This window comes from Parasteatoda tepidariorum, chromosome 6, assembly GCF_982258835.1.
Source record: "Parasteatoda tepidariorum strain Cologne lab strain chromosome 6, Ptep-v5.0, whole genome shotgun sequence".
Classification (NCBI taxonomy): domain Eukaryota; kingdom Metazoa; phylum Arthropoda; class Arachnida; order Araneae; family Theridiidae; genus Parasteatoda; species Parasteatoda tepidariorum.
In genome coordinates this window covers 103,504,702-103,519,841 of record NC_141760.1, presented here as the reverse complement: position 1 = coordinate 103,519,841, position 15,140 = coordinate 103,504,702, and the positions used below count along the sequence as shown (strand labels likewise).

At 31.2% G+C, this 15,140-nt stretch overlaps 1 protein-coding gene across 1 annotated transcript in view; it reads right to left on the bottom strand.

Annotated features, from left to right (window-relative positions):
* The window catches only part of LOC107441470 (voltage-dependent T-type calcium channel subunit alpha-1I), a 325,335-nt gene that overhangs the window by 116,293 nt on the left and 193,902 nt on the right, over positions 1–15,140 (bottom strand). Inside the window, exons 5-7 of the mRNA XM_087166313.1 lie at positions 9,807–10,092; positions 8,091–8,183; positions 518–714 (exon numbers count right to left, since the gene is read on the bottom strand). Of these exons, the coding sequence (XP_087022439.1) occupies positions 518–714; positions 8,091–8,183; positions 9,807–10,092 (576 nt within the window). The remainder of the gene's footprint in view (positions 1–517; positions 715–8,090; positions 8,184–9,806; positions 10,093–15,140) is intronic.

Here is a 15,140-nt window from a genome sequence, read left to right as displayed (position 1 = left end):
GTTTAAGTCACATTTTCTTACACAAAAATGCCAATCTAAAATTTTAGGTACTTTCTTGAAATTTGAATTCGCCGTTATTCTGATTGAGCTAACTACGCAAAAGTCTTTGCAGAAATGTGCTAATCGAATGCAATACGTTGAGCACGAACTAATTGAATGCAATACGTTGAACACGCATTACATCGTCATTTCTGATCCTAGATCCTTATAAAGCAATAAATTGTTCTCTCGGTCAAATGACCGGTTGTGGTAGAAATAGGTATACGACAAGTATTATTCGAAACAAACAAAATACAAAAAAAATATTAATAGAATATTAACTGTATATAATTGTTAGAAAAAGTCATGAAGTCAAATGTGCAAAAATGATAAGATGATAAGCGTTTTTTCGATGTAAAAGTTCTTAAATGGTCATTTGACCGGCTATGATATGCTTAGTGTTAAAAACAAGATTATTCATATGCCTTTTCTAGGTATTCAAAAAATTATGCAGTTGTGAACATAAAAAGTGACGTGCCGTGTAAGGTGTGCTACGTATTTGACAATCTCGTTGTAGCAACCCGTAGGTTCGGAAAAAGTGTTGCTGGCAATGCTGCTGCTGGAGTTCATGGTCGATCGTTCCAATCGCATGCGTTCCATCTCGCGTTTCTTTGTCTCCGAGAACTGCGTGGCGATGACAACGAGGCACAGGTTGATCATGAAGAATGAACCAATCTGCCAGAAAGAAAAAAACAGCAATTTTAACAACGCATGTATCAGCTAGATCATTGATTTAAACATTACAAAAGCATATTTCTTTCACACTTAGAAACAAATAAATAAAAATTGTTTTATAGTTGAAATGGCAGAGAAATCGACATGTTACTAGGTTGTAACACTTCTTATCTGTAGGACAACATTTGTATAATGAATACAGAATCAGCAAGAAAAGACACAGTGAAAGTAGGGAATAAATGGGGGAAGGAGGTAGGTAGGTACTTTATTTACGCAGCACTAGAGCTTCACAATGGGCTATTGGCGACGGTCTGGGAAACATCCTTGATGATGATCCGAAGACAAGTCATCGCAATTTTGATCCTCTGCAGTGGGGAGGGTTTCCCTGCTTTGGTAGCCTGACGACCTGCGAGCGAAGTCCAGCACTTTACGATAGAACAGTTTACCGAGAACCCGTACCGTGCACACCCAGTTCCTACGCAGACTGATCAAAGTGGTCACCCACTCGCTCACTGACCACAGCCAGTGATACTTACCTTCGGTGTTCTACTGGGATCCGTGTCCTTATGACATGGCTTGTTGTTGTTGTTAATTTACGTCGCACTAGAGCTACACAATGGGCTATTGGCGACGGTCTGGGAAACATCCCTGAGGATGATCCGAAGACATGCCATCACAATTTTGGTCCTCCGCAGAGGGGATGGCATCCCTGCTTCGGTAGCTCAACGACCTGCACGCGAAGTCGAGCACTTTATGGTAGCACAGTTTAGCAAAGACCAATACCGCACACCCTCGGTCCCCTACCCAGACTGATCCAAGTGGTCACCCACCCGCACACTGACCGCAGCCAGTGATGCTTGACTTCGGTGATCTGCTGGGAAACGTGTCTTAACGATCAGTCCACTGCGGGACTTCGAGCACGTAGAATAAGTGTGATCTTTCGAAAATCACTTCCGTTTACCAAATAACTTACATGCTCTGCATCGATTAAGTAATCCCATCAAAGCTTAAATATCTAAGAATGTTTTAGTGATGGTAAAACTACAAAGTTTCTAGAAGTGTGTTTTTCAGAGGCTAAGACGTGGAACGAGGTAATCAAGAGTTTATAGTTTAGAGCAGAATATTACTATTTTTTTAAAAGTGATGATGCTTTATATCTATCAAATTTAATTTTTGAATATAGTTAATAGCTAAAAAAAATTAAGCGAATATCGGTCCATAATTGCCAAAGACAATTAATTTTTTGTCTAGAAACATGTGCAAATGACGCGTGTGAAAAATAAGGAAAAAAAGAACATAAAAGATTATAATTTCAACGTTGATGACAAAATTGAAATTATAATATTTTTCGAAGTGATTTTAATTATAAATTTAACTAAAAAATGGATTGACTATTTTTAGGTATATTTGTTCCTAAATTACATAATTATTTTCATCATATTAATAACAACCAACCAATAACAATATTCTACCATATTTAGGAAATTAGCAATAACAGTTTAGAAGTGAGTTGTTGTTGGTTTTACAATTAAAAATATAAGAACACGCTTATCGGGTCGTTTATATCATGTTTTAATTATTTATATGTTATGATGGTCAAAAACGTTTTAAATCAAATTTAGAAATACTATTTTATATATTTGAAAATTGTTTGAATATTTGAATAATTGAAAAAAACTCCGATTAAAAACTGCAAAATTGAGCATGTCTTAAGCCAGATCATCAATACCTAGGCAGATTATTGGTATTTTGAATAAAATGGCCCGTTTACTTTTCAAACTTTGCCCAATTTATTTGGAATTTTTATGTTGTTTTTTACTTAATTATACTTCAACCCAAAAATACCAAAAATATTAATTTGTTTTAACACATTTCAACTTACTTCAATTATTTGTACATTATTACAAATATTCTAAAATATTTTTTTCTCATTATTATAAGAAGCAAAATCACAAATACTAAATAAACTTAACCTGTTTTTACTCAACTATATAAAACAATTAACTCATTCTCTTTATATAATTTTATACCTAAGTATTAATAGAGCAATTCAGTCTAATAAAAGTCAAAATAAATTCTGAATCTCTAAAAATAAAAGGTTCAATAAATAACTTATATTCGAGCAAAAGGTCTATCTTACTAACATCTCTAAAATGAAAATCGCCTTTGGGATATAAGATAGTGTAAAAGTATTTATATACATATGGAAGGTTTCACATAGACCCGTCTTTCTCCTCCCGGCTGTAGAAGTTCCTGATTTTACGACAAAATCCCCATTTTCGCAAATATTAGTTCTTAAACTCGACCGAGATAAGACACAGACATTTACGAGGCTGAGAGGAGGCTTAATATTGATCTAGTTTGGAGTAGTTGACGCTTAGAGCTCGCTTGGATCTGATATCAAAGGTACTAGCAATCCCTTTGAGAGAATTATTCTGCATTTCTAACAGTCACGTAAAAGAATTTCAAAATGCTATTTAAAACACCATTTTGAAAAGAAACAATGAAAAAATAAGAGATCGTATTTTCTTTAAGTAGAAAGACATTTATTCTTTTCGTTTTTGGCTTACTTTTTTATGCATTTTACTCGAATAAAAACTTTTAATAACGAACCAAATTTTTTAAAACTAAGAGTTTTTTTTACGACGAGAGATTATAAAAAGTTTATTACCGGTTACTCCAGTTTGGTGCTTTCGAACTAAAATTTTTTAATTTATTTCATTTCACATTTTCTTAAAATGTTAGAATATTTATTTATTTAACATGGGTTACAAATAGACCTAATCAATAAAGGGCTTGTATTTAAAAGACGCTTTTTCCTCAACTTGATTAAGCCAGTCGAAAAATGAAACGAAAGATTTATTTTTAAAAACCTCGCATAGTTTTATTATTCTTTTTTTATTCATTTCATTTCTCTTTTATATCAAAGAAATTTAATTAAAATTTAGATAGTACCCACTTTAATTTAAAAACAGCTTACATAAAAGACAGTTATTTGAATAAAAATAAATTATATTTATTCAAATAACTACTGTCCCTGTATACATTTTATTTCATTTTAAATTATGCCTCTTGTTAAGAGTTACTTTGTTATAAGATGATTTATCATAATAGTGTCTGTTACTAAAAAGAATTCATTAATATGACGAAAGTTTATTATTATAGTTCTGTAAAAGGAAGATTCAATTAGTATATGAGAATGCAATTAACTTACTCATTTTATATTTACTATTTACAAATTACAAATGTAAAAAACTTCTGTATAAATGTGAGCTGATTTTAAAAAAATTTTTCTACGGTTGTTATAAACGGATATTTTTTTTAAGAATTAATTATATAATTGTTTTTTTTTTATTGTATTCTTTTTTGCGCTGACGTATCACACATCGAATTTATAGAAATATAATTCTTTTTGTTCTATGTCCTTCACTTAACTTAGCTTTATTAAATGTTTATGTATTTTACTGTACTGTAACCGTGATATACTTTTGTTTTGTGTACCTGGCAACTTCGATACATAATTAGTTTGTTTATGCTCTACGTGTTTTTTTTTGTGTTGAGTAAGAAATATATAGAGAAAGAATTGAAATCTTTGTCCAGGAATCTTTGAGTAAGAATATAGAATGTGTCATTTAAGAGAAATGATGATTAACGGCTTGGCTTACTCGAAATAGAAAGGAAAGAGCAGTTGTTAGCGTAAACAAATACGTATCACATTTCAAGAACCAATAAGGGGTGAGATACCCACACTTCGACACTTGCAGGTATCCCATCACATTATGCGATTATAGAATTCAATACATATGTAATGTAATTTGCTGACGCAATACTTTTAAAATGTGTTAAAATTTGTTTTTGAAAATTTTTTGGAAGTCTCGCCAAACTGGGTTTCTTTGAGATATTTCGGGGAGATTATTTTCAACGTCCGATCACACCTCGACCACATCACCTAAATTCTTAAACCTGATTGGTTATACATGTATACCTCGCCATATGTATACCCACGCGTATTCACACTTTCGTTAGAAAAGTGGTAAAATGGTTTATTTTTTCGATTTCTTTATTATTATTTATTTTTTATTATTAAAAAATATTTTAATAAATTAGTAGTAATTTAAATGAATTTCTTTAATAATCAATAAGCAACGTTGATCCCAGCAATATTCGCCAACTTGGCGAGATTTAAAAAAAGTCGCCAATAGGTGGGCTATTTTAGGATTTTACCAATTTTTTTATTGATTCGTCAATTATGTTCAATTTAATTGAAATTTTGATGCACCGCGCGAAACAAAAATAAGAAAAGACTGCGCAAAAACAGGTTTGAGTGTGTATTATAAAATATCCTTACATATTATATAGATGTTGATATTTAAATTTGTATGCAGATGCATTTTCTTACATTCTGAGTCCGGGTGAAAAAGCTACAAATGGGGTTAATTAAACAAATATCGCATCTGAGTAATCATCTTTCTACACGAGTATAATTAGTAGAGCATCTCATCCAACTTGTTTGATCCGTCTATGTTAGTTCGAGTAATCAGGCACTGATAATTGTGTTTGCTAAGAATGATTTATCAATGCCATTGAATACATACACCATCTTCTCAAACATATTGATAATGCAAATTCATTGAGTATATGATTATTGTAATGTTAATTAAAGTCTGCTTTTCAACGTTTCTTATACCATAAAATCAAAATAAATATTGAGAATTTATTGCAGTCATTTACACCATAGGAATTCAGATAAAAATTATGGCATAGTGAGATATATGTTTAAAAAAAATTTCTCCAGATGTCACTTAAAGTTTTAAGTAAACAGTAACACCAATGAATAAGAATTTAAAAAAAAATCATACTAAAACTTATAGAGAAAAATAAACCTTCATAACGGTAGAAAATATTATTTGCATGATTTTAATTTACGCCAATTATTTCAATGCAAAAGAATTTTTTTATCATTTATTGGATAATCATAAAAATTTTTGAGTTGAGAAAATTATTTTGTTGTGAGCAGAGATAGGTTTTGACTTTTGTTAGATCTAATGGAGGCACTAAAATTTTATAAATTACTGTCTTCCAAAGTTCTTCACTCTTGTATCAAAATTACGTGGAAACAGAATGAACTTATTTTATCACTTAAATTTGACGAGTGCATGAGGAGAATATTTTCTTTTTAAGTTTTGGCAGTTGTCTGTAGAGTAAAAAATATTGTTTGGCCAAATGTGGAATGTTTTGCTTGAATTTTTTTACTTGCGTTTTTCAATTATTATTATTTTTAAACTATTTTTTCATAGATGGCAGCGCTGAAGTTTAATTTACCATTTTTATCAATTATTTCATGCAATAAAGCTAAAAGCATAAATATTATATTTTTTTCTACAGAGCAATTTTTGTTAATTGCTAAGATTAGTCAATCTAATTTTAAAGCATTTTTATTTTATTTTACTTTATTTTGATCAGATTAAATAATTTTGTTATTGTTTTTTCGAGACATATAAGCATTATAAAGATTAATTTCTTAGTTAGGTTATACTTTATGAGGTTTTGCCGTCTTTTAGTATTTAGGATGAATTCAGTTTTTGATAATAAAAGTAAATTTTAAGCAAAAAGTAAAAGTTAATATGGTTAGGTCGCTAATTTACCAGGAGTCAATTTAACAGTTTTCACTGTATGTTTAGAAGAAATATAAAAATTGTTACATATGTTATACTTTTGAATAATTTTCAGATGTTTTAATAAATAAATCGTGCTCTTCGTTCTGAACATTCATCGTTTCTAATATATTTACTGGGTATAATGAAGAAAACTAATACGTAATCAATTATCGAAATTTTTCATGATATTTATTTTTCATTTTAAATACTGTCACATCAAAATCTTAATGTCTCATAAAATCATTGAGTTTCATATTAAATTCCTAGCCTTATTTTTTATGTGTCAAACACTTTCCTCTCACATGCACATTACTTTTTTACAAAAGAGCACATTTCCGAAGACTTCTAATAATGGAGCAGCTCTTTCGAAGAAAGCTGCTAGAATTGAAGTGACAGTTCCACTAAAGAACTTGTCAGTTCGTGACAATTTTAGAAAAATCTGTCTCTCTCTCTATCTTTCTCTTTTTTCATTTATTTTATTTTTTTCTCGTTTTTTCAAGGGAATTTACGTTTTTTTTTTTAAAATTATTGTTAGAAATTATACTTAAATGAAATACGTGCTTTTTTGATCATTAAAATTAAATTTCGATTGAAGATCTCATTATTTTTTCTTCTTCCCTAGTTTCGCGAAATTAATGAAATGAAGCATGAAGGAATTATTGATGTGAAGGAGAATTGTTGAAATGAAGGCAGGATGAAATATTAATGCAATTATTGAAAAATAAAAGCACTGATCCATTGTAAAGTTGTCCATCAGTTCATGACGATTTGCTTTGTCTTAATAGGTATTAGATTTTGAAGAGTTAGGATTTCATAAAATAAAAGCAAAAGCAATAAAAAGTAAACAAATCGAGTGAGTAAGTACTATTAGTAAAAATGTGAAAAGAAAATGAGTAAATTTCTGACTAAAATATCAAATAAAGATATTGTATTTGTCACTACAGAATTCAATTTAAGCATATATTCAAATGCATACATTGAATTTTGAAGTTGGAGGAAGTAAGGTTACATTTTAAGAAAATGAATAATAAATATGAAATAAATTTAACGTTTCGCTTGATAATAGTTTGAGGAGTTTATGCTGATTTTTAAGATTTGGAAAAAAAGTTTAATTTTATTAAAGTTATGAAATTTATGATTTGCTAATGATAAATTTGAAAATAATTTTTTAAGAAGACGGAATGCACAGTTTTCGGTTATACATAGACTTGAATCATGACCGATGTTATATGATTGTTAACCCCTTAACGATCGGTTAATTTTCAAGAAAACGGTCATAAAAGTGCCTATTTGTTTTCTGACATCCAAATATCTTGTGCTGATATCTAGTTTAAAATAAACTAACTATCTACAATTACCTTAAATATGTCCTGGTACTGCCATCTGGTAATGCCATCTAGTAAAATGAGAACTAAAATGTCTTCCGGGCAAAATAAATGAATTATTTTTATACTTATTGGCGCGTTACTACTGAACACTCCAGTCCGGAAATTTCACGGGAGCGAGAAATAGAGAGCGAAACCTCCACCCGACATTTTCACGAGAGCGAGAAGGAAGGAGTTAAAGTGATGGATACCGCGACAAATATCAAATTTTTAAAACACAATGCATTTATTTCACCAATTGCTTTATGAGAATTCTGTAAAAAAGTTTTCACAACGTATCTAAAATCAAAATGCTTTGAAATTTAGTATATATTAAAAAAAAGGGTTTACTTACCACTATAAGCAGGACAAAGTAAACCCAATCCCAAAATGAATGAGCATCTTGTACGTAGTACATAATATCCGACCAGCCTTCTAGACTGATCACCTAAAATATAAATTAAAAATAAATGAGGCATACAATATAGAAAAAAGTGCCAATAACTATATTAGTTTAAAATGTTCGCAATATTTTTTTGTTATGCATTTGTGAAAAAATTTGGTACAAAAATAAGGCTGTTGATTTATTTAATAACAAATAATCAAAAATTAATAACCTATTAAAACTAGAGGGCACCAATCTCTGTTCGGTTTTAGTTGTTAACAGTTACTTCATCTAAAAAACAAGCCTTATTGGCCAAAAAATGGTTCGTAACCATTAATTAATGGTTCATTGCAACGACTTTTTCAATGAATTGTATAGATAAGGATAATTGAGATATTAACAGTGTTTTTTTTTTTTGGTACTTAAATTATGATCTTTTATATTTATATCGGAAATTTTTGTCAACAGTTTTATTTGACAACCGTCGTTGAACAGACCACCCAATTTCGGGTTTACGACTACTAATAGTCTTGTAATTTTGAATTCAAAGCAACCTAATAATTCAATCGATAGAAATAATATTTGAAGTATAATATCAAATAAATATTTAATCGTAGCTCATATTATTTTTTTTTTCCAATGGCAGGCACTGAATTTGTATCTTTGCCTATACTATGCCAGAATTGTTGCTCATTTCGCGTTACCCAGTGGGCACCTGTGAACCAAAGTCACGGAGGCGAGCAACATTGCCCACGCCACACTGCCACAAACCCGTTTATAGGGTGGGCCACATTCACACATCATACGCACACACAACAGAGGACATCACAAAGAGAGAGAGAGAGAGAAACATCCATGCCCAGAGCGGGATTCGAACCCGCAGCCTATGGCATCGCAGTCAGGCACGCTAACCGCTCGGCCGCTTGGCCGGCGTAGCTCATATTATAAGGGCTTTGTTTTAATTTTTGGTATTTGTTTAAATGTTACAAATTTTCATTAATTAAATTATTTAATTTGAATTTGTATTACTAACTAAAATATGTCTTTTTTATATAAATTCATTCTGTGAGCATTTGTTTCACTTTCGTAAGAATTTTTTTTTAAATGAACTTTTATTAAAATATAGAGAAAACATGAAAAATAATAAAAAAATTAATGAAAAAAGAAAAAAAAATTTTTTAAAGAATATTTAAAAAAAATATTCAAAAAAATAATAAAAAGGCGAAAAAAAAAATGAAAAGATATAACCTCTTCATCAGCTTCCACAAAAAGGAGTGCTTTCTAATATTGCATTAATCTAGCACTATTGTTTAGACAGATATTATTAAATTTGCCGTCCACTTGCTAAATGCAACCTTTCATTAGTCAACTTGTTGTGCAAGTCCTTCACACAAAATAGTTTTTGAACACCTAAGAGAATGGGTGTTGAATATTTGAACTTCCTCTCAACATAAGTAAGTGTATCGAGTGGTCACATTTAAGATTGTAAGCCACAAGATGTGCAGCTCTCAGTAAGGCTCATCTTGTGGCTTACATACTTAAATGTCACTTTTTTGTCGCACATAAGCAGTTGCCGCCACTGTCTGGCAATTACAAGATGAGCAGCTCTCAGTGAGGTTCATCTCGTGATAGCTAGACAGTAGTGACAACTGCTCATGCGCATAAACTTTTAATGCCCATACTTACTAAAAAAATAGCCACCCATGCTAATCCAATATTATCGAAAGAGATGGCCCCTTTGAAGGGATTTCTGTTTCCCGCCCGGCACACGGTATAGTAATTGTTCCAATTCACGCAATGCGTCTCAGAGGGAGAATTGCTGCTGAATGGTAAGGCTGTTCCATTGCACGCCCTCCCCACATAAGTATACGGAGGAAGGTCAATGCACTTGTGATTGCCACTGTCCTTGTCCAGGCTGCAGATATATTCATATTCGTCGTCATCAGGATCATGATAAAAAGTAGGGACATTCCTGAAAAAAACAAAAATATTTCAAGACAAATTATTTTAACAAGAAAATTACTAACAAGGGAAACTAGGGAAGTGTGACTCGCCAATTTTGAAATAAACTAGTGGGATATATGCCTTATGAGGAATAATTTTAAGGGGCAACATTCGTATCGGCCCATAGAAGGTCCTGTGAGAGATAAAAAATAATTCAATATATAGAAAAATCGGTATTTTATTACTTCAATGCAGACTATTAGTTATTGTAATTGTCTCATACTCCAATTAATTTGTAATTAATTAGTTAATTAATTAGCAAAATTAATTATTAATTGATAATCAATTATTATTTAATTATTGATTAATTCTCATTTAATAATTGATTGATTATTTATTAATTAATTAATTGATTTGCAATTACATACTCCAATTAACTAGGAAAATTTTTTGAAAAAAAAAAAATTAAGAAATTTGATGTCAAATTTTTTTTAAAATTAACCTAACAGGTTTTTCTGAAAAACTACAGATATATAAAATTTTCGAAATCAATTTTGACAATAAATTTGCATTATATAGTACGTGAAAGTACCACAAAATTAATTGGAGTATGAGATAATTACAATAACTAATAGTCTGCATTGAAGTAATAAAATACCGATTTTTCTATACATTGAATTATTTTTTATCTCTCACAGGACCTTCTATGGGCCGAAACGAATGTTGCCCCCTAAAATTATTCTTCATAAGGCATACATCCCACTAGTTTATTTCAAAATTGGCGAGTCACACTTCCCTAGTTTCCCTTGTAAGTAAAAACTACAAGTAAATTACTAAGTAAAAACTACAAGTAAATTACGAAGAAAACATTTCTGCACAACACAGTTTCATTAATGGTTATCTTCCTCTTGAAACTGGTATGGGCCTTTTGGCAGCATTGCTTTAGTTTTTTTTACTTATGAGGGCCGGGATAGCCTGGTTGGTAGGGCACTGGGCCCATGTCCAAGTGATAGTGGGTTCGATTCCTGCCGGCCGAACACTCCCCGTGTGGTAAATGGTGACTGGTGCACGTTAAATCTGTCGAGTCTCAAAGTCCTCTACGTTCCCATAACAAATCAATACCTCTGGGGGTACTGAATTGGAGATTGATCGTTCCCTGATTCAGGTCAAAATTATGATCTGTGGAGGAATGAATGGATGTAGCAATAGGTCCACCCTATAAACGATTGTGACGTATGGGTGTGGCAGAAGTCGATTTCCTGGCCATAGATGAAGCCACTGGAAAACAAGAGCAATTGCACCCCCTCTGCCTTTACGGCATACGTCAACAACAACTTATGTGTCGAACGGCGTAACTTTATCTCAAGTGATTTTGAAATAAAATGATAGGAAATGAAGATAATTATTGTTATGAAGTTTATGAAATAAGCTTACAAAGACATTTTCCTTATTTGAGACGGGGAAAAAATTCTCAGGTTTTGAAGCAATTTTTTGAACCATTTGAATATTATTTGTGAGCATTTAAAAACAAAAATATCCAGATTTTCACTGTACAAATGGTTATAATACACATTATTTTGGGAATTTCAACTATGAATGAGGCATTTCTATATATTTTAGCGCTGAAGCTGAGAAACGTGAAGTATTATTCTTAATCGATAATGAATCGATTAGGCAAGATGATTATAAATTATTTCTTATATGTTGGATGGCAACTGTCTGGATGAAAAATAGAACAGCTATGGTGAATAAAATAGTTGCTAACCTTCTGATTAAGTCTCACTTGTATTACGGTGGTAAAACAACACTTCAAACGTTTGCAGGATGGTTCAAACGTTTTTGTTTCTAAATTTCTTAACATTCATTACTTATCTGAAACGTAATTTTAATGTTTTGTGTAATATAGAGAATAAACTAAGTATGCTTTTTACTTACTAAATTTTGTGAGGTTTTATTGAAGTTTGTTGTGCTAATGCCAGCTTTTTAAAGAGTTTTTTTTCTAAAAAATAAAAGGTTTTCTGACGTAAAAATTAGCAGATGTTTTCCCTTGTGAATGCATTTGATTTAATTTTATAATTTATTTATTGTAAGAAATTTTAAAAATTCTTTAAAAAATTACTATATTATTAATTGATCCGTGGTGGCTCAGGGGATAGAGCGTTCGCCTTTCAATGAGGTGAATCTGATTCGAATTCCAACGATGGTCGGTCGATGCGAATTCCGCACCCGGCTCACTCCGACCACAGAGCTGAAAAAAAATATCCTCAGTGGTAGACGGATCATGGGTTAGAGTCCACTTGCCGTCAGGCCAATCGTTGGAAATTTTCATGGTTTTCCTGTCCATGTAACGCAAATGCGGGTTAGTTTCATCAAAAAATTTCTTCCACGAAGGCAAATTTCTCCCAATACTTGAGCCAGAAGTTCCTTTCTCCTCTGGATTGGGTTGAAAATTACAAGGCTTCGGTAACATTAGTAGTCGTATGCCCTATATTGGGTCAGCTGTTCAACGACGGTTATAACATATCATTAATTATTATATTACTAATTATCTATGATAAAAGTTAAGGAACACTTTTTATTTCAAATTATTAAAACAGTTTTACTGAGTTTATTGTTTTTTTTGTAAAAAAAAAACTAACTTGAAACAATTTAAAAAAGTTTTAATAATATTACCTTAACAATAAACTTGCTACAGCGTTAAAAATTTGCTGAATAAATTTCAGATTGAGGGAGCTATGAACCTATAATTCTTTAAAAAGCAATTAAACATATATATATATTCGCGTGTCATAAAAAAAATTAAATACTTGAAACTTTTAACATTATTAAAAAGATTGTTATTATAAATACAGTCCCTTCTCTCTATTTTTAATAAGAAAAGGGCTGAGAGAAAAATATCACCTCAACTAAATGAAGGAAATTCTTTTGCACATTCAAGACCTTGCGTGATTAATGTGATCTCGTAACAGAGATTTGAAGATAAATGGTATCACTACGAGCGTAAACGAGAACGATACAGGGGTCTGTCAAGAGCTCTTTAATTCGTGTAGCAAAATAAAATAAATTTTCTTTTACATTTTTCAATTGGCCCCTCTCACCTCAAGCAAATTTCATATAAATATAATGTAATTTGCTTAGCGCAATTTCCACAATAATTTATCAACAACTCCGAATTTTTATTCTGTTGCTGAACGAAGAATAAAATCGCGATTTAAACTGTTATCTCGTAGGTTGAAAAAAAATATTGTAAGAACATATTTTATATGGGGTGATTTTATTTTACAAATAGTTTCCACTTGCTGTTTCTGTTTTGCGCCATTTTTTAAAGCGTAACTTTTAAATGAAATACTCATGTAGATAAACAGAAGAATTTATAAGAGTGAAGATAGAAGTATTAAAAAATATAATTAATGGATCAACTTAGTTAAATTTTTGTAGGTATTTAAGAGGGCCGTTTTGGTGGTGTATACTAATACAGTCCCAGGTCAAATTATTAGACGCGCTGTAAGATTCTATGTGAAGTCTTAATTATCAGATGATACTATACAGCTTTATTGTTTTCACGCGGCTTGCACTTGTTTACGTAAGTGTGTCAATGGGTTAAATTAGACGATATATTATATAAATTTGACTATAGGATAAATTAGACGATATACTATATAAATATAGAACATTTATTATATCAGGTATTATATTAGTATATTATAATAATTAGATCAAATTGTTAGACGCGATGTAGTGTTTTAATAATGACATGATTTGCACTAGTTTATGTGCAATACTTTTGTATTTAAACATCTATGTAATGGGTTTTTATTCAGGAGATTTTTTATATACTTCCTATTTGTATTTATTTTTAACGTATTGTATTACAATATTAACCAATTGATACAGGAGCGTACACAAATGCAAACCACGTAAAAACAATACAGCTGTATATTATCACCTGATAACTATAATTTTATATAGAATATTATAGTGCATTGAATAACATTGGCCAGTGACTGTAAGTGACCTGGCGGGAGTTTCATCGAGAGCTTGCGTCGTGACCTGCCATTCCTAGGGAACTACTGTGCTCAGTTACGGCTGCATACGAATCAAAGCTTGGATCCCTTAATGTTAAGTTTATGTTCTGCATATTTCGCTATATCTCAAAAATTTCCAAAACGCTTGCGCATCAATTGAAGATTTTTCGCACCCAATTATAAAATTTGCTTTTCCAAAGATAATTCCATGTAAAAAATAACCTTCAGTTAATATTTATTATTTTCCATTATTTTATTTAATGATAGCCGAAAAAAGTTTGAATAGTAAGCTATACCATTCTTTGCACCATTTTAAAAAATGTAATTTTACTTGGCAAAATACAAAATTTGAGCAGAGTCGGTCAAATTGTTCCTGAGAAATTAAATTTTGAAAAAAAAAAAACTATATTTTAAAATTTTATTTATTTTTTCTGTTCAGTATTATAAGGTTTTAAACACCCTTACGTTAATTTGTGTAAATTCTGAACATTACCCCCGCCCAAATTCCTTTATTCACAGTGTGCTCCCTTTTCACCTATGGATGGATTTTTTAAATTTTTAAGAGTTTATTTATTATTTTTTTATATATATCCGTCGTTAAACAGGAGACCCAGTTTCAGGGTTGGAACTTCTAATGTTACCGACTACTCTCCGAACCCTTGCAATTTTGAACTAATCCAGACAACACGGAAACTGCTGAATAACTACCGCTAGAGGTATGATTTGTTATGGGAACATGAAGGACTTTGTGACTCGATAGATTTAACGTGCATCAGTCACTATTCTATGGATGGCTGACAGTGTAAAGTTAAGCGCAAATGGCGCTAGGGGTTAAAATTCGTCTTAAGACATCCGTGTTACTACTTTCCACTGATTTTTAGGCCTAAGCTTGAAAAAAAGAACTATCCAATATTATTATACTTGTAGTGTTTTCAATATAACACATTCTTTCAATCTAACTTTCAATGAAACAAACATTGACTGAATTCGGAAGACCCCACTAGCTTGCTATGATGCTACCCCAAAAAATAACAAACGATCCTATTTTACA